General features: G+C 38.3%; 2 protein-coding genes across 4 annotated transcripts in view; one reads left to right on the plus strand and one right to left on the minus strand.

The window, feature by feature from the left end:
* The window catches only part of LOC120734226 (neural cell adhesion molecule 2-like), a 442,177-nt gene that overhangs the window by 217,195 nt on the left and 206,284 nt on the right, over nt 1-18,698 (minus strand). The window lies entirely within an intron of this gene.
* On the plus strand, nt 11,161-12,516 carry LOC120734521. The gene is made up of 3 exons (XM_040033386.1): nt 11,161-11,420; nt 11,542-11,637; nt 12,090-12,516. The coding sequence occupies exons 1-3, from the start codon at nt 11,187-11,189 to the stop codon at nt 12,405-12,407; spliced, it is 648 nt and encodes a 215-aa protein (XP_039889320.1). The 5' UTR covers nt 11,161-11,186; the 3' UTR covers nt 12,408-12,516.

Genomic DNA, 18,698 nt, shown 5'->3' on the forward strand with positions numbered 1-18,698 from the left:
TGGCTGCAAATCCCTGCAGTTAGTTTTTAAAATCCAGTGCAAAGACTTCCAAGAAGAGTGAAAGGTTAGAGCAGCCTGCTTGAACATGAACTGTTCAACAGTCATAAGGTATTACCCGGTTTTCTTCAACTTTCTCTATGCCTACATTGTTTATTTGCTTTACCTCTCTGGGCCACAATTTCCACCTTTTGGGGGTGGGTGGGGGTTACATTTTAAGAGAATTACAAGCATAAATTTTCCCACGCTTTCAGAAAATTTGACATATGAGAATAAGCAGTCATTAATCTTCAGATATGAAAAATGCATCCATGCAACCCTACAGATATTTCTAACGAGTCATTTTGGCTTGTAATAGTAGTTAAAGCACTGATCTAATAAATAACACTAATAAATTCCATTACGTGTACCAATAAGCCACGCAAGTCAGAGAGCATTTAAAATGAGTGCAGAAGGGCTCACCTAAATGCAGTGATCATTAATGCTATCTATCACATGTTCCTGTCTTGCATCTCTGCTATAATGTGGCTAAGCTGAGTTCTGCAGGCTTTGGAATGAGAAAGAAGTGCAGCACTAGTTTTGTGTATTGCCACTTGACCTGCTCTGAAGCATCACACTATGCCACAGCAACCCAGCTGCAGAGAACTGTGATTTCTTCTGCGTGACTATGAAAATGGCAAAAGACATGAAGGCAAGGACTGGATCAGGTCAAGCATGTTCTGCCGGTTGCTAATGGACGGCATGGGGACTGCAGTACAGCACAGACCCCCCCAAGAGCTACCATAAAACTTTGATGTAAGGCTAAATGCTCTCTACCAAATCCCCATGGAAAAAAGGAAATGTAAAAAAATGATGGTTACTCAACAAAAACGAATGGCAGGCTTCAGTGTGGCGTGTTTTTTTTGGCTCTTGTCAAGGTGTGGAGTCTTAATAAGCTCAGCTCGGAGACAAATGGATTTAGAGATGGCGCTTATTGCACCGATAATGAAAGGGTGCTTTTGCTGGTGTAAACAAACAGAAAATAATATAAATCAATAAAACCAAAGCGTGGTTGTTTTTCCATTCACAACATCGAGCTCCTCAGTAAAATAAAGGGAGAGAATATTGCAGAGACTGCCTCTGCAAAAATACATGACTGTACTATTGCTGAGGGAAATCAGGTTGATGAATGACTCAACATGTTCTGGCCATCTCCTCTTGTTAAAGAGAAAATGATAGGACAGAGAGCAGGGATTAAAAGTCTCACTTTGCTGGACTGCCTTTAGAGAAGATGATCTAACTCTAGATGTACTTTTATATTTACACTTAAAAGCTTAACCATTTAGTTTTTGTGGATGAGGCAAAATTAGCTTTAGCCACAGACCATGTAGGTTATCCTTTACTAATCTGTCAACTTTACGCACAAAGTTCATTTGCTATTTCACAGTTCTTAATAATTTCAGTATCACTGAAACCTTGTTTTAAGATAAAGTCAAAAAATAACATTCTCAATTTGTTGCCAGTTTATTAGCTTTAGCTAGTTAACCAATTGATGCTTCTAATAATTTGTCAAAAAACACAATTTCTGCTACCACTATTAGCCCATGAACTTTGATAGTTTACAAGACTGGCTTTATTGAGAAAAATACTACATCCCACACCAGGGCTGGACTGGGACAAAAAAACGGCCCGGGCATTTTGACTAGAGACCAGCCCACCAGGTATTATAGGAAAAGCCATAAAGCCTTTGAATGAAAACGAATGCTGTTGTGACAGTGATGTACACTGTCTTGCTGGTATATGTATGATGTCTATAGATTTTATATCAGATAAAAACTTTGGTTGTAAGATTCAGATAATTACTTATTAAAAGCGAGACATTTTAAATGATGCATCTGCCACTGAAGGTGCTCAAGAACTTCTACTCCTGCACCATCGAGAGCGTCCTGACGGCAAACATCTGCACCTGGTTTGGGAACAGCACCAAGCAGGACAGACGAGATCTGCAAAGAGTGGTGCGCTCGACCGAACGCATCATTCAATCAGAGCTCTCTGACCTGCTGTCCATCTACACCAAGCAGTGCAAGTCCAAAGCTAGGAAGATTATGATGGACCTCTCCCATCCCAACAATGGACTCTTCTCACTGTTGAGGTCTGGGAAGCGCTTCCGCTCCCTTAAGGCCAAAACAGAGAGAATGAGGAGGAGCTTCTTCCCCCAGGCTATTCGGGCCCTGAACCAGGTGTAGGACTGGACTCTCCCACACACGTCACTATAAGACTGGACTCTCACACACATCACCACACGCACCACCACACATTTCCTATAATCCTATATTCCTATTCCTATAATTTCTAATCTTTCTAATCTCTTCTGCTATTTGCACATTCTTTACTGTAAATTCCTAAGTTAATTTGTAAATTTTGTAGTAAACTGTAAATTGTAAATATTGTAAAACTTTTCTTCTGTCATTTAATGGTCGGGCATTGTACGGCTACAAGCATTTCACCCCCATGTCATACTGTGTATGGTTTTGTGTGTGTGATAAATAAAATTTGAATTTGAATTGAATTTGAAAAATGAAAATAAGAAAGAAAAGTATTTCTTTGTCCCCTCCTTTCCCTGGTAATGCCCTACCTGGCCCCCTGGCAAAACTTTGCTAGACCCGCCCCTGCACAGTTACCAGCTGTCAGCTACTTAGAAAAGCATCCTGGTGTTATTTCTCAGAAACAGTTCATAACTTCCCTTCAACTCATTCACGTCACCTAAAAGGTAAACCTGTTTCTCCATCGTCAAAGGAGCTTGCAAAGAAAAGCTTCTGGACTTCTTTAAGTTACTTGAAGACGTTTCACCTCTCATCCGAGAAGCTTCTTCAGTTCTAAGGTCAAATGGTGGAGAGTCCCAGATTTAAACCTAGTGGGAGTATCCCCCCACAGAGGGACAAAAGGACCCCCTGATGATCCTCTAATCGCCTGAGCCAAGGTGTGAAACTGGGTGTGGGTCCCAATCAGCTAGAGTTTCGGGTGAGTTCATTGTGAAACCTGGCCCCACCTTATCATGTGATGTGAGTGGGCGTTAAGGCGTCTGGGGAGGGAACTCAAAACTGGATTATAGATGGCAGACAGTTGGTGTCCTAAACCACCACCTCTGTTCAAAGATGGTCGCTCACAGTGGACATAGATGGCTTCTTTCACTCCTCTTTCAAACCATCTGTCCTCTCTGTCCAAAATGTGAACATTGGCATCATCGAAAGAGTGTCCTTTATCCTTAAGATGCAGATGGACTGCTGAGTCTTGTCCTGTGGAGGTGGCTCTTCTGTGTAGTGCCATGCGCTTGTGAAGTGGCTGTTTGGTCTCTCCAATGTAGAGGTCTGGGCATTCCTCGCTGCACTGTACAGCATACACCACATTGTTAAGTCTGTGTTTTGGAGCTGAATACAGCTGTGGCTCCAGCAAACATCAGCTGATACTAGAAAGTAATATTAAATAACTTCTAACAACAGCTGATCAAGCTTAAACGTGCTGCTGTTGTTTAACGCGACATCCGCTGGTTTCCTCTTTCTGGTGCAAAGTAGGAGATAAACAAATAAGAGAGAAAAGACGGTCAGCTGATCATTGATCAGTTTCATTATTGAGGTAGCAACAGGAGAGAGAGAATGAGAGAAGAAGAGGCAGCTGACAGCGTAAAGACGCAGAATAACTCCAGCTTTGTATCTTTTTCCATTGTAGATGAAGTACGGGACAAACTGTGTTCCTTTTCAGCTCAATATGAAACGCGTAATATTTTCTCTGAATACGAGATGATTCCGTTTTTTACGGGACGGTTGGCAACTCTAATAACTTATGAATAAAATAAAGTTCACAATCAGCAACATCATAGCACCCGCCCAGCTGTATAGAAACTCCGTCATGCTAGCTAGTACGCAGTACGAGTTATTGTAACTGACTGTAAAAAGTCAACACAGCGAAAATAAACTACCCCTAAACTTGGTTTATATCTGACCCAGATAGACTGCAGGTCATAACTTCTTACCTGAAGTTCATTTCACCTGACACTCAGACTGGCGGCCGCCTTGGGCCTCTCCTCCTCCTGCCTCTCCTTTCCCTCATCCACCTGCTGGTCTCTGTGGAAGCGCCGCCATAGAAACCACCACAAAACAACTGAGTTATTTTTACACATCGGCCAGCATCTGGCCAATCCACCAGCTTTCATTGTTTATACCATTACAAAAAAACCCCCCAAAAAACAAAAAAACACCCATCGGCCCATAAAAATGAAGAATCACCATCGGCCCACCGGGCAAATGCCTGGTATGCCCAATGGCCAGTCCAGCTCTGTCCTACACACTTGCTACTGAACAAAAAGTGCCCCCGGCCCAAAACACCACTCTATACTCTAAGATTGTACTAATCTAGAAACCTTGCACATGCTAACAAATCCCCTTGTGTTTTAGGTTTGTGGAAAAAAATGACCACAAACCTCCAACGATGTTGATCTGGCAATGATCAAATCTCTGACTAAGAGATAGTTATGCTACTGATCACCACAATATTCGGGTATACCAATACCACCTTGTTTACATGTACATAGATTGCTTCTATGATCTTTTCTTCATCTTCTTCTTCCGATGTTTTGACTCAAAAGTTCATGTACATCTAAATCACCTATCACTTTGGATAAGTAAAGGCATGTTTTACATTTTGCAGAAGAGGCAAACGGATATGGGGAAGTACAAAGCTGCAAGACTTCCAGTATAAGAAAACAAGAGCAAACTGTTTCTCTGAAGTAATCCCTATAAAGTCTGCAAACTCCTTGGTTCTTCTTTTGTTCAAATATTGATTGCTTCGTGAACCCTGATCCTTTGATGTCTTCATTTCTATAAGTTCAACTGTGCGAACATCAAGGTTTCAGCATCCGTCCTTATTAGTAACAAACCTACCAGTAATCTGTGTATAGCAATTATCCTGTTCTTTAAAACATGATGCCATTTTCTAGTCCTGCTGACATGATCCTTTAAACACAAAGTACTTTCATCTTGTTTCTGAGTTTCAGCAGCTGTCTGGATGTCTGAAATAAAATTACTCTTCATTTCTAATAAAACAGTGAAGCAGGTAGAAAAAAGTGATTATACAGTAAATGGCAGTAAAAGCACATAAATTTGCTTCAGAACAAAATCAATAGCAGAAGACTCTATGCATCATTTGAGTGTTTTTCCATTTGCCTTGTGCTTCTCAGTTGCCTGTAAAGTTGAACAATTTATTAAGATGCTGTACTGTATTGATTTAACAGCTCTACAAGACCTAATTCTAATTATATCTCTGACCTGTTCATTATTTTGAATTACTCAGGCAGATAAACCTGAGGGGGTAGGGCTAAATAAGTATATACTTCTGCCTACTCCTTTTCAAACAAGTACATGGAAAGATGTTATGAAATGTTGGTGAATGTATATGTCTGAAATAAAAATGAACTGAACTGAGATTACTCCTTTTAGTTCTCTTGGTAAGAGTTCCAGAACTCTCTTATATATACTCTGATGTGGACTGCCTGCTTAGCTTGCTGCATACCTGAATGTACATATCTGAACACATACCTTCCAGAGATTTTATGTTTTTCCTTCTGATTCTTTCATACCTGAGTATATATCATTTAAAATTAGTATTGGGACCAAATTGGTGTCAAGAGGTAGATCCTTAATTTGTTGGACAAATATACGACTTTTATAGTTTTGTCTCTATATACAACCTTAGTGGACTTTAATTTGAATCATTAAAATGTGAATGGTATGGAGCATTTTAGCTTTATCTGGTCCACCCATTCTCTTCCACTTATCCTTGTTAGGGTCCCAGCGTGGCTTGAGCCAATTCCAGCTATTATAGGGCGAGAGGCAGGGTACACCCTGGACAGGTCACCAGTCTGTTGCAGGGCTAACAACTAGAGACAGACAATCACTCACACTCACATTCACACCAATAACCAATTAACCTAACCCCACTAACTGCATGTCTTTGGACTACGGGAGAAAGCTGGAGTACCCAGAGAGAACCATACAAACACAGGGCGAACATGCAAACTCTACACAGAAAGGCTCCGGCCTGATGGTGGAATCTCACTCAGGATGGAGCTTTTCTGTGAGGCAGCAGTGCTTAATTTGACTTTGACTGACAAGCAGTTTCATGGCCAGGTAAGGCCTATTGTCTTTTTATTTCATGACAAATGAAGCAGACAAAGTATCTGAAGTTCCATAGCTTTTAATTGTTATTTTAAATATGAGGCCCAAAGAGATGTGAGTGCAACAACCAAAGCAAAACAATCAGAGAAAAAAAAAAAAACATAAACAAAATCTGGCATATGCTTAAAAAAGAAGAAATGGATTGGCTAGCTCAGCAATACCAAAAGAGCCCAGAAGACGACTAAAGTGGATAAAGAAAGAATTATTTCAAGTCAAGAACACTCAAGGAGGTAGGTATGTCACTGTCAAAGTCTACAATCAGTCACCTCCACCAATGGAAATGGAGATGGTTTACAACGAGGTGAAAACAACAGGAAGACTAGCTTAGACTTTTTGCCAAAACACCTAAAAGAGCTGCCACTGTCCTGCAAATGAGTGGCATATTCTTCAATTGCCAAGTCACTTACCTGAGCCAACCCAACAGTGAATGCTTTTTAGTTATTTTAGACAACTGTATGAACAGGCCCACAAACAAGCAGAAACTGAAAGTGCTTGCTGAGCATCTCAAGGGAGGAAACGCAGCACTTGGTGGTGTCATGGGATGTAGATGTCAGGTCACCCACTGCAAAGGATTTTCATCCAAGTTTTAAAAATGATCTTTATATTTAATTTTGAGCCTGAGAAAATGAGGGACTAGCTGTAAAAATGCCTGTAACTTCTAAACTGTTAAAGCAAACCAGAAAAAGAAAAAAGAAAAGAAACCTTTTGAATTAAAACTGAAAGTTTGTGCTTCAGTCTTGTCTTAACTATATCATCCACTATGGTGGTGTAGAGAAGCAAACCTAAAGAAATGATCTCTTTGTCCAACAAACTATGGACCTAACTATATATGCAGCACTGACTCCTGAGAGCCTGAGAGGCCATTTTGCACTGAATCCAAACACAAATCACGAATTCTAATTTATTCAATTTCGGTATTACAGTACTTGAAGCACACTGTTCCCCACTATGCTGTTATACTAGAGCACTTCACAAGTCTAATCTCGCACATGCTGTACAGTACTACGTGGCTGCGTAAACACTAGTTTCTGACAAGAGCATATAACTTTTGTTTCTGTACTAGCATGACTGCTATCAGTGTCCTCTTCAAGCTCCTCTCACTGTATTTCTGACAACCTGATAAAACCAAATACTGAGCATAATGGAATATTTAGCAGTTCTCTACAGCATGAACTCTCCACCTTACCAGAGTGGTAAAGCGGCTTACCAAAGTGAGCTTTCTCACTCAAATATAGGTTCTAGTGACTTAATTTCAATCTTTCAGAATAATTTTCAAAGTCTCAATACCTATTAGCAGGATATGGCGAAATTATGTGAAGTGAGATCATTTGAGAGTAAATAAAAAAGAAAGACATGAATGAAAAGGCAGAAGCTAGATGCTTTAGACCATGAAGCTAAACACTCAAACTAATATTTTAGGTCTATTTTGCTTAATAGTCCTACTTGTTGTGTAATTACTCTGTTGAATAATTATTTTGTGTTTATTGTCTGTCCTGCATGGCCAAGTGGAGACAGGACAGATGGCGCACTTTGATGTGCATGTATGCTGGCAACAGCTCAGATCCTCACAGCTCCTGACAGCCTTCAGCCATCACAGCTGGGATGTAGAAGGGGAGTGAAAAAGAAAGAGAGGGGGAGATGAAGAAAAAAATCAAAATCAAACTTTACAGGCAATCGATGGCATTTCTGATGGCTGAGGATTAAGGAATGATCCCTTTCTGACTGAAAGTGGAAGTTTTGTGATGATGCCAGAGCTGCTGTTGGTCACTTGGAGTTAGAAAGGAATTTTTTCTCTAACCTGTGAGACTTGGATTACATCTGGAAGCTGTTTTTGTGTTACAGCAACACTGCTTTATAAAACTTTTGGCAACACATACACATTTACTTTTAGCTTCACAAGAATGTGAAGCTCAGGGTGTAATGTGTTTGTGGAATCCTTGAAACCTACTGCTGCTACTGCTGTTTAGCTCTCATCATGTTACAGAAGAGGCATCATGGGAAGCTGAAGATATTGTAAATGTAACCAGACACACATCAGGAAGATTGTAAGACAGTAGAGAAACAAAATGACCACTTCTTCTCTGTAGCTAAACTACTAGCTAGTAGTATATTAGCCGATCTTTGTGTTAGCTAGTTAGTGGGTCTTTACCCACTTTTTAATAACATGTTTGGTGTTGCATGTACATAAATACAGATTGGGAAATGGTGGCTGGCAAATAGCTTTTATGTTTTTTTTTAATGATATGCAAACTACCCATCTATGATAATTTCCTGTGTGAAGCTGTTACAGCCCACGTATAGCATGCTAGTCTAATTAAAGCTGTAACATTTAACGACCCCTCAGGTAAACGCTGAATTGGAAATGCATTCCAATAATGCAGTTTAATGTTCTAGTCATGATTAAGTGGTCATTCCTGTGCCAACAGGAGAAATTTCCTTCTCATTTTCCCACTCATCAGTCGGATGACAGAGAGTCTTGGTCCAAGTAAGGCCAAAGGTGAAAACATCTCTTGACCCTCTGCAGTTTGCTTCAAGACCAAATCTGGGAGCAGTCATCTCCATACCAAAAAGAAACGTATTCCCATTTTAATAGTAAGGACTCCACTGGTTTGATTTTGCCATTTCTAACATGATTCAGTAGCTGCTTCTGCGAAGATGCTACAGGTATTGTCAGTAAACACGTCCACCACCTCATTTGATAACTGACAAACATGCCACAGTATGTGAGACTGGGCAGTGGTCGTTTTGATTTAGTGACGTGCAATACAGTCTCTCCCAGGCGACTGTGCTGTCTCCATTCCTGTTCACCTTGTGCATCTTATATTCAATTTGTAGTCAGCAGTGGTTGGCTGTATTAGTGATGAGCAGTAGCAGTGGAGTGGTACAGGAGAAATCATGTGCCCTTGAATGTGAGTAAGACCGAAGAGATGGTGATCAACAGCCACAGCAACAGCAGGCTCAACTGGAAGACCAACAAAGAGGCTATATATAAGAAGGGGATGAGGAGTCTCTGCTTACTAAGGAGACTGAGATCCTTCAATGTGTACAGCAAAATTATATAGATTTTCTATCGCTCAGTTGTAGTGAGTGCAATGTAATTTGCTGTGGTCTGCTGGGAGGACAGGATCAGTAGCTGGTGACACACCAACAGACTGAAGAAACTTGATCAGGAAGTCTGTCTCTTTAATTAGGTGTAAACTGGACACTTGTGAAGCCATCATAATTACCCATTATGGATAATCCTGACCATCCTTTGCAGCACTTACTGGACGTCAACGGAGCACTTCCCCTTCACAAAAGTATTCAGCTCCACTGCCACAAGGATAGATACAGGAAATCGTTGGTACCACATGCTGCTATCCTCGCAATACAATATATGGCAGAGAATCATCTCTCAGATATTATTATCATTAAAATCATCATTATTATTTAACAACTCTTGTACCAAAAGATTTTTCCACATATGGGATAAATCGTCCCCTGCTGAAAATAAATAAATAAATAAAAATAAATAATAAATCACTGTAAGACCGAATAGTAATAGTTTGATAAATGAAATGAGTTCCAACTACTTAAAAACCTGTTATAAGTTCATACACCTTTATTTTTTTGAGTAGTTTGAACAAGTTTGTTTTTTCAAGTTATCAGTACTTGAATATATTGATTAGTTTCTGGCATTGCCCTCAAATAATTTGAGTTTTAACACTGACGTCACTTACGTGCCTACGTACGTACCTACGTGCGCCACCTGTTTCTTTATGAAGTGCTGGCAACCATCTTGGATTCCTCGCTTCGAGTGCGAATGCCCGCTCATTACTCCGAAAGAAACTTGTGGAACGTTAATATCCGAACAGAAATAAAAACATTTGTCAAGGGTTTTTTTGCGGCATTGCCTTTGACGCTGGATAAAGGAGGGCATGCTATGGTATGTTACGGACTTTTGAACTGGAACAGCTAACGATCTGCACTTGGCTAGCTGCATTTACCGCCTTTGCAGCATCTTCAGGAGCGCTTTTGTGGTAAGTTTTATTTTTTCTGAAACTATAGTTCTCCGTTGTAATATGGGTTTTTATCGTCATAAATGTACAACTCTAGCAGGCATTTAAGAATTACATGCATGCGTCGTTTTATCCATGTTGGCTTGGCCCCAAAGTGTTTTGCATGAATTATGCTAATAAGCTCATATTTAGTATAACACATTATTAGTCCGAGCCTCTGCTGGGACTAATAATGTGTTAATAACTTTTCTAATCTCTTACTATTTTAAAAGAAGTCTTTAGAAGGCGTTTCTGGATTTGCAGATTATAAACTGCCTTGTGGTTAAATTGTTGAATCAATATGCACTGCTGCGCTGCTTCACACGTAGCGCATACGTGGATATTGACTTTGGCTAACCCATTTGCTAACTGGTGGAACTTAAAACTTACGTTTAGTTCTCTGGAGTTGTACATATTAAAACTGGGGCAGCAAAATTGTAGGCACAGGACATACTTACAAAAGCAGTGATTAATCATTACATAATTAGGCGGTAGAACTTGGTTTACATTGCAAATAGTTATGTATACTAAGTTGAAATGTAGAATCTTCTGAACTGTAAAATTGTTGTGCCTGGTCTATTTTAGGTTAGCTTAAGGGTGAATCCATCAATAATATATTTACCAAACAGTTATTTTTTCGTTTTATTTTATTCTGATGCCCAGTGTTCATTAGTGAAAGACTTAGTTTTTTTTATCTGTCAGGGGCTGGGTCTGTGACACAGCATTTTGAGTTTATTTTGTATTTTTGCTTTCTTATGTTATATTGAAAAGAGATCATCAATGACGACCTACCAGTAGGTCAGATCCTGGATTGCTGGCCTACTCTGAAATCCCAGTCCCAGGTAAGAATGTATATAGATGTATCTAACAAGATGTATTTTATATCAACTCCTGTTATCTGGCCTGTCTGAACAAATTATACCTTTGGAGTGTAAGGATTTTGATGTATTTTGCAAAGATTTATAGACTAATTGAAACTTGTAAACACAAATGTATCCTGTGTGTTCAGATCTGTGCAGAATTGCACAGGATTACAAACCTCCACCTGAAGAACCACTTTTATGCTGTGTTGGACCAACATGCTCCCCGGCTCCAGAGCTTATTCAGAAAGAAAGCTGTTTGCACAGGGAACGTGTCTGATGTCCTGTCTCAGCTCTTCAGAAGCTATAATCTCCAGGTTAGTGGGTTTTTGTCTTGTTTTTTGAGCTTTAATTAATTTGATCCATTTTTCAATTTTAACTACTATTCTTGACTAGGTTAGCCAATAATTTAAAATAAAAAATTTTCTTGTGATGTAGGAACAAGCTGATATCCATGCCCAAAGTGCTGGTGTGCTTCATGCCCTCTCTGCCTATTTGTACGAAGACACCTCTACCTTAATCAAAACATGGGATGTAAGTTTTGGACAAAGTTGTGAACAATATCTTAGTAGCATCCTTGTTTAGATTTCTCAAAACATTATGACACTTTGAGAGTTTGAGAAGCATCTCCATGCTTGGATCTGTCTACAACAGTGTCCATGTCACATAATGGAAACACTACATGTTTTTAATGTGTGTAGACCTTCTATAATGTTCCTAGCCCAACCATACATCACTGTACAAATGAAAAAAAAAATATAACTCCTATTGACTTTCTGTTGTTATTGCTACGAAGAGGTATGACTTTGCTTTACTAAAAGTACTATTTTTGTCAGTTTGTTTTCTCAAATCTTTGGTGTGTTGTGGCTTTTTTGTTGTTCAAACAATTGATTTCTGAGCTAGTAATAATCCAGAAATGTGACTTGTATAGATGAAACTAAGAGAAATAGGAATGCACTAACATGTAGTAATTTTGTTTTCTGTAGATGATGCATTCTGATAGACCAGATATTAGTGAAGTGCCACTTGGACTCCTCCTGATCAGAGCCAATTCCAGCGATGCAACATTCTTCTGCCCTGAGAAGACTGCAGTTTTGGTCGAGGGTAACATGATCATTGTTTTCACCACCCTGGCTGATGCATTTCTAGTGATATTTGGACTGACCTACGCCCTGCACCTAAGCTACCCAAAATGTTTGGCCAACATTTTTGACTTCATTCAGAACGTTTTGATGGGTCTGGAGGGTGGGAAGTTGAAGCCCAAAGTGCTGAGTCTTAAAAATGATCTTTTGGCAGCAGAATAATGTCCAGGGTTCCTACACAGCCCTCAAGTGCCTGTTAAAGCAAGTAATTCAGTTTATCATGTTTCCAAGTCTGGATAAGTTTTTTTTTTTTTTTTAAAAAGAGAGAATAGAATAAAGAAATCTTTGCAGATTCTGTTTCATACTTCATTATCTAAAAGCCACATACAAAGTAAAAGGGGTGATTTTATTTTATTAATTTATTTTTTTCCCCCAACATCACTTGTGTTTTAGTTGATTTTGATTGTGTTTTTAGTCAGATAACTGTAAATCTATAGAGAAAATGAAGGACAATCTCACTACATTTCTGGCTTCTAGGTGGGATCTTGAATGTCACTTAAGGAACGTTCCTCCTGAACTATTCATAACTGACATAAGGCGCTAAGGAGGTTTATAACACTTTGTTTTATGTCTCTAAAGAAGTATTTTTCTATTTAATGTTTTATTGCTTTGTTGTTGAGACTGTGATTGCACTCTACAAATGTGCATTTTGCATAACCACAGTATTGGCATATTAAAAAGGTTACCAATTATATTTCAGTGTATTAGCTGCACTATACTATACTATTACTTTCATTCGGTTTTCCCTCCTAATAATGCAGGATTTTCTTTTCCTTTTGTTTGTTTTTTAATAAAAAGGCCATACTCATGTGTTAATCAAATTTGAATACTCTTAAAACATGTTGTGAAATTCTTTATTTCTAATATTGTAACCTTGTGCCAAAATTTCCGACATTATTCCCTATAAAATGTGGTGGATTTATGTCTTTGGGCTTTTTGTTAGAAAGGCTATGTGTTAAAGTAACTCAATAAATTTGTAGCTTGACTTTATATTTGCTGTCTTATGTTTTTACAAGTGTAGTATTTTGGGCACTTTTTTTTTTTATATCAAATTCAAAACACAGTAGATTTGGATATTACAAGCATTTGTATTTTAAATTTTTGAGTTGTATTAGCTTAAAATGGTTAACATTTTGAAACTAAAAATTAATTCCTTAAAGTTACTTGAGCTAGATTTGTACTTGAAACTCAAAATATCAAGTAGAGAGTACTAAATCAAAAATGTGAATATAACATAAAAACATTTGTCAATGGTACTTAAAAATATTTATCTAAAGCTAATAAATAAAGTGTGTTTATTTAACTTTTATTTTTAAGTTTTAGTTACTTAAAATATTTTATGTAATCAGTTTCACCAAAAATTTTGAGTAAAATTAACTTATTGGGTTTTACAGTGTAGATGAAAATAAATAAATTGCTAAAAATGATGTTAGGAAATCTTTATTCAAAATAAAGTAAGGTAAACCTCTGATGACATGGCCATTAGCAAACTTAATTTAATAAGGTAGATGAGAAAATTTGCAACCAGGCTTAAATTGTGTGCCACTGGAATACTAGTTGAAAAAGAAAACTACTACAACTGCAGGTGAACAACATCATTGAGTAAAATATGTGCAGCATGGCAAAGACTAACATCCCTTTTCGGCATAGTAATAACATCTTAGGTAATGCATTAATAGAGGCAGTCAGCTATCGATGTTCCTACCTCTCTCCTGTTAATTACCTCAGCTGTCCAGTGGAAGTGCCAAGCCAATATAAGTGATAATCATCTCAGCGCTCTTGAATACTCACTGGTCCTCGTGAGTATGATTTCAAAACCCTCTGACCAGGTGATCAATACAGTTGAGAATAGAGACGTTGGTGGACAAAGGACAGTCACACTGGAATCTTAAGATTCTGTGCTATATCAATTGCAGCTTCAAGCCTAAACACCAACCGATGCTCCCTCACTTACTTCTGTTTCATTAATCTGTCAACATATCAGCCAATCTTTAGGGTAAACTAAATGAGTTTCACCCTCTGAAAGTAAGCCAAATGAGCATTTTCAGCTGCTCTGTGACAACTCAGACTGATGAAACGCAGTGAAAGAATGTTCTTGCCACCTACAGCATTCGCACAAGTGCGAACACAAGCACAGCCACATCCCTTTATCATCCCGTGATAAATTAATTTAGCATATTTTTATATATCTGACAGTCCTATTCGTCACATCACATCATTGCACAGAAAAATAGAAGCCTCTCAAGCCTTTGAGAAAAACTCAAAGTGAAAATAAAAGCACCTTAACTAGATGGCCACACATGCTGGAGAAAGAGCCTGTAATGAACACCTCTTTTACATTGTAGCTAAAAATAACAGTTGCAACATAACATGCAGTTGCATGCATGGATCTTTGTTGTCACTGGCAAGCCTCTAAAAAAGGCATTGTTGATTTGCTGGTCATGGTTTCCACATAATAGAGGTTTTTTCTTTTCCTTTAGCACCAGCTTGAGTTTAGCATCAGTGTTTCTGAGTGAAAATGTCCAGAGAATTACTGGATAGATGCAATGAGAATTGGCAGTAATCCCTTTTAGGATGAATTATAATAAATGTAGAGATTCCCAGGCTTTTTATTTAATGCCACCTTAATGTAAAGTAATGCAATTTCTTCAACATCCATCCATTCATCAATCTATCAACTTTTTTCTCACACTTATCTGAGTCTGGGTCATGGGGGCAGCACTCTATACAGGGAAATCCAGACCTCCTTTTCCCCATCCATTTCTTCTGGTGGCATAATGTGGCATTTAAACGAGACATAGCACAGCCAAGAGACATCTCTCCTGCATTTACTGGTTGTGCTTGGAGATCAGCTGGTTGTTATTTTGTGGCATTTTAAAACACATTTTGCCAGCATGTAAGTTGCAGAGTGCCCTCTGATGGACAAACTATGCAACATCAGCACTTGTGACATGCCTGAAGGGTGTTTCTACTCTTTCTTTACTTTTATCGTTTTCCTTTATTGGCTGTAAAAATGCAAATACCGATATATCAACAAATAGCTAATATTATCTGATATATCAGGCTCATATATATATCAGTCAGTTGTTAAATGTTTGTTAATTAGCAATATTAGCATGCCAAATGACCAACATTACACTTGACAGACATTAGCATGTTAGCATTGTCAGTAGGAGCATGAAACCTTTCTCATTTCAGCATTTGCTTCACAGAGGGTGAAAATTATTCTCTCTCAGCCCAGTGCTTATCTCAATATTTAAACATTTATTCATACTCTTACAGCAGATGTAATTTTGATAAAAGTGTGAATGTTACAGAAACCTTTCAGAGGAATTTTATTCCCTGAGTCAAATCAAAAGACGGAGATTTAAGTTTTTTAGATCAATTTTAAAGTGGTGGTTATGGAATAGGGCTCAACTGGTGTCATGACAAAATGTGACCTAATAGATATGAATAACCTTTGAGAGATGCATATTGCATTACTTTTCAGAGACCAAATAACATTCTCGATTTGCATGCTGCACCAATTCAGCCTCTGCTGAAGCCTTTGCAGTGCTCACCCTAAGCTCATGCAGATGTTATTCATTCAGTCATATATAAGCTATACACAATACACTTGTCTGAATATCTATCAAATAAATAAGAATAAGACGAAAACCCCCCCCAAAACAAAACCAGTCCTAAACTCAATCAGAATTTGGATGGGTATGTGCAGAAAAGATGCAATGAGAATTGGAATGAAACAGAAAAAGCATAATGCTAAAACCGCACGCTGAAAGGATAAAACCGCTTAAACATTCCATATTAAGTGGTTTCTGCCACTTTTGACTTTTTTTATATGGTAAAATTCTTTATTGCTAACCCTTACTCTCATCTAAACTGAACATTCACTGTAGCAATCATTGCACCTACAACACAGTCCTGTATCTACAGTACTGTGGAAACGTCTTGAGCAACCCCTTATTTTTTTCTCTAGGAAAATAGGAACTAGATATAGTGGGGGTTTTTTTTTTAACACACATAGCAATTCAGGAAAAAAAACTAAGTTTTTACAATTCTAACCTCCTAGGACCTGGCGTCCACATATGTGGACATCACATTTTGGGTTGGCTAGACCAAAATACTAAATTTTGCTCTATAAGGGCCTGATAGCCACTTACGAGGACGTTTTACTGTCACTGTTCTATTGAAATTTAAAGTGAATGTCCTCATATATGGATCTCATTTTTCTCAGAAACAAAAATCAGGTAAAAAAAAAAAAAAAAATCACGTAATTCTTTGTTTATACATTCATCAGGTCACAATCAGCCCAAATAGCAAAGAGAAATTCCAAATGCATGCCAAGAAAGAGTTCGGTTCTTAGGAGGCTAATGAGCTTGAAAGTCAATATTAGCTATGACCACTTTTATTCTTCAACATAACCTCAACTCTCTTAGGCAGCTTTCTAGTAATTTCTTAAGTAGTCTTCAGAAATAGTTTTCCAGGCTTCTTGAAGGGTATTCAAAGCTCTTTTTGGATGTTTCTGTCTTTTGTTCTGTTCTCTGTCAACATGATCTACAATAATGTCAAAGTCTGGACACTGGGGAGTCCAATCCATGACTCATAGTGTTTCACTGCGTGTTTTCTCTCCAGGTATGCTTTTATTGCATTGGCGGTGCGTTTCAGATCATTGTCTTGATCAAAAATGCTTCCAGATGGTTTTGCATGGTGGATTATAATTTGATGATACTTTTCCACATTCGTAATTCAATTAATTCTGAGAGGTTCCCCAACACCTCTCCCTGAAATGTACCCTCAAACCATAACAGAACCTCTACAGTCTTCGACAGATGGCTGTAGACATTCACTGTTGTACCGCTGATTTTGAGTCCACTTCTTACGTAATTTCTTTTACCTCAGCCTCTTCTCCTGTTTCCCTTCCTACAGCCATCTTTTCAGTGAGATCATCTAGGAAAAGGCATTGGTGATAGTAGATAGAACAATCCAAGGGCTTGATACATCTTATACTGTAAACAGCTTTTCAGCTCAGTCACTTATTTTATCCTCCATGTTAAAAAATGACAAGAAAGTTTGGCTCCTTGAAAACAAAAACAAAAAAGAAACGAGAGCTGGCTCTAGACATCTGCACAGCACTGTAATTCCAAATCTATATCGGAATCTCCTTCAACCTGTCATCCATAAAAATTTCAAATAATGTCACTTTTTCTTTCAGCTGAGGAGAGTTAAGTAGTGTGTAATCACAACATCTCAGAATAATCTGTACTCACAGATTTCAACGCTTGTCTCTCTGATAAAGCTCTCCGATAGCGATCTGGTGAGCCAGTCTAATTAAATCGAGCCAACTTCTGACTCAGACCACTTTCATGTTTCACGATGTTGAAAATGGATTAAGACTGACCATAATGAATTCCTCTGGCTGCGGAAGTTTACATTACAGAAGCAAGGTGTGGGTGGGAGCAGGGTCGAGTCTGAGCTTAATCTCATCCACGGAAGTGTTAATTGAATCATTCCAACTGCAGCCAATAATCCAACAACCAGGAAATATCTCCGCCATCCTGTCTTAAACACCCATTTTACATTTATTACCAGGATGAGACTCTTTGCTCAGCACACTCACTTGCACTTATCTTTCAGTAGCTGAAATGGGTTTCTCACACAGGCTGGTTTTGCAAACCTTGGGAAAATGTTGTAATTTGTCTTACTGTTTTGCTAGTTACCTTAAGCTCTTAAGATGAAAAGTGCAACGTTCATCTTTGAGCAAACCATTAGCCTTGAAACCAACCATGAGTTCCTTTAAATTAAATAGTTCTTGCTAAGGCTAACACAAAATCTCCTGAAACTCTCTCAAGTTTCTTTTCTGACTTTGTTTAAGCGATAAATCTGCTTGTCTCTTGGGTAAATGCACTTTTGATGCACGCTGAATCTCAATGGCAGGGATTTGCATGAATGAAAGGCAATTTTGAGAAACCTTAAATTCAACATACGCATACACACAACAACAGGCGCCTTTAAAAACAGCTGGCAAAAGTTGATAAGAGCCATTTTGTACTTCAAAGTCCTTGTATATGAACCATTTTTTTTTTAAGATCAGCAATTTGTTCCAAAAGCAAGCTGAAAATTGCCCATGGACATCAGCTTTGAAAAACCAACTATTTTTGGAGTCATACTGCGGTTTGTTGTCATTGTTAGAAAACAAACTCGAGGGGAAAATGCCCCAATGTGTCGCATCGCTGTAAATGATTCTTCTGTCTTGGGATCTAGGCTGACCTTAGGGAATAGCAGGCCCAAACTACTTTCCCATTTAATTAAAGCGTTCCAATGGCAATGTTTATTTAAAAGACTGATTTCTTAAATGAAGATCTAAGAATAAGCAGGAATATGCAGAAGTTTGTTGTATTTTTAAGTGAAAGGATCTCAGTGATGGATATATATAAAAAGGGCATACAGTAGCAA

This window comes from Simochromis diagramma, unplaced genomic scaffold (genome assembly GCF_900408965.1).
Source record: "Simochromis diagramma unplaced genomic scaffold, fSimDia1.1 OVJJ01000411.1, whole genome shotgun sequence".
Lineage (NCBI taxonomy): Eukaryota > Metazoa > Chordata > Actinopteri > Cichliformes > Cichlidae > Simochromis > Simochromis diagramma.

What these genes read in the sequence shown, in the direction of transcription:
- LOC120734521 (XM_040033386.1), top strand. Translation starts at nt 11,187, where the DNA reads ATGTATTTTGCAAAGATTTATAGACTAATTGAAACTTGTAAACACAAA. An exon ending in TCAGAAGCTATAATCTCCAG is followed by an intron (nt 11,421 to 11,541) that starts GTTAGTGGGTTT and finishes CTTGTGATGTAG; the next exon opens with GAACAAGCTGATATCCATGC. An exon ending in CCTTAATCAAAACATGGGAT is followed by an intron (nt 11,638 to 12,089) that starts GTAAGTTTTGGA and finishes TGTTTTCTGTAG; the next exon opens with ATGATGCATTCTGATAGACC.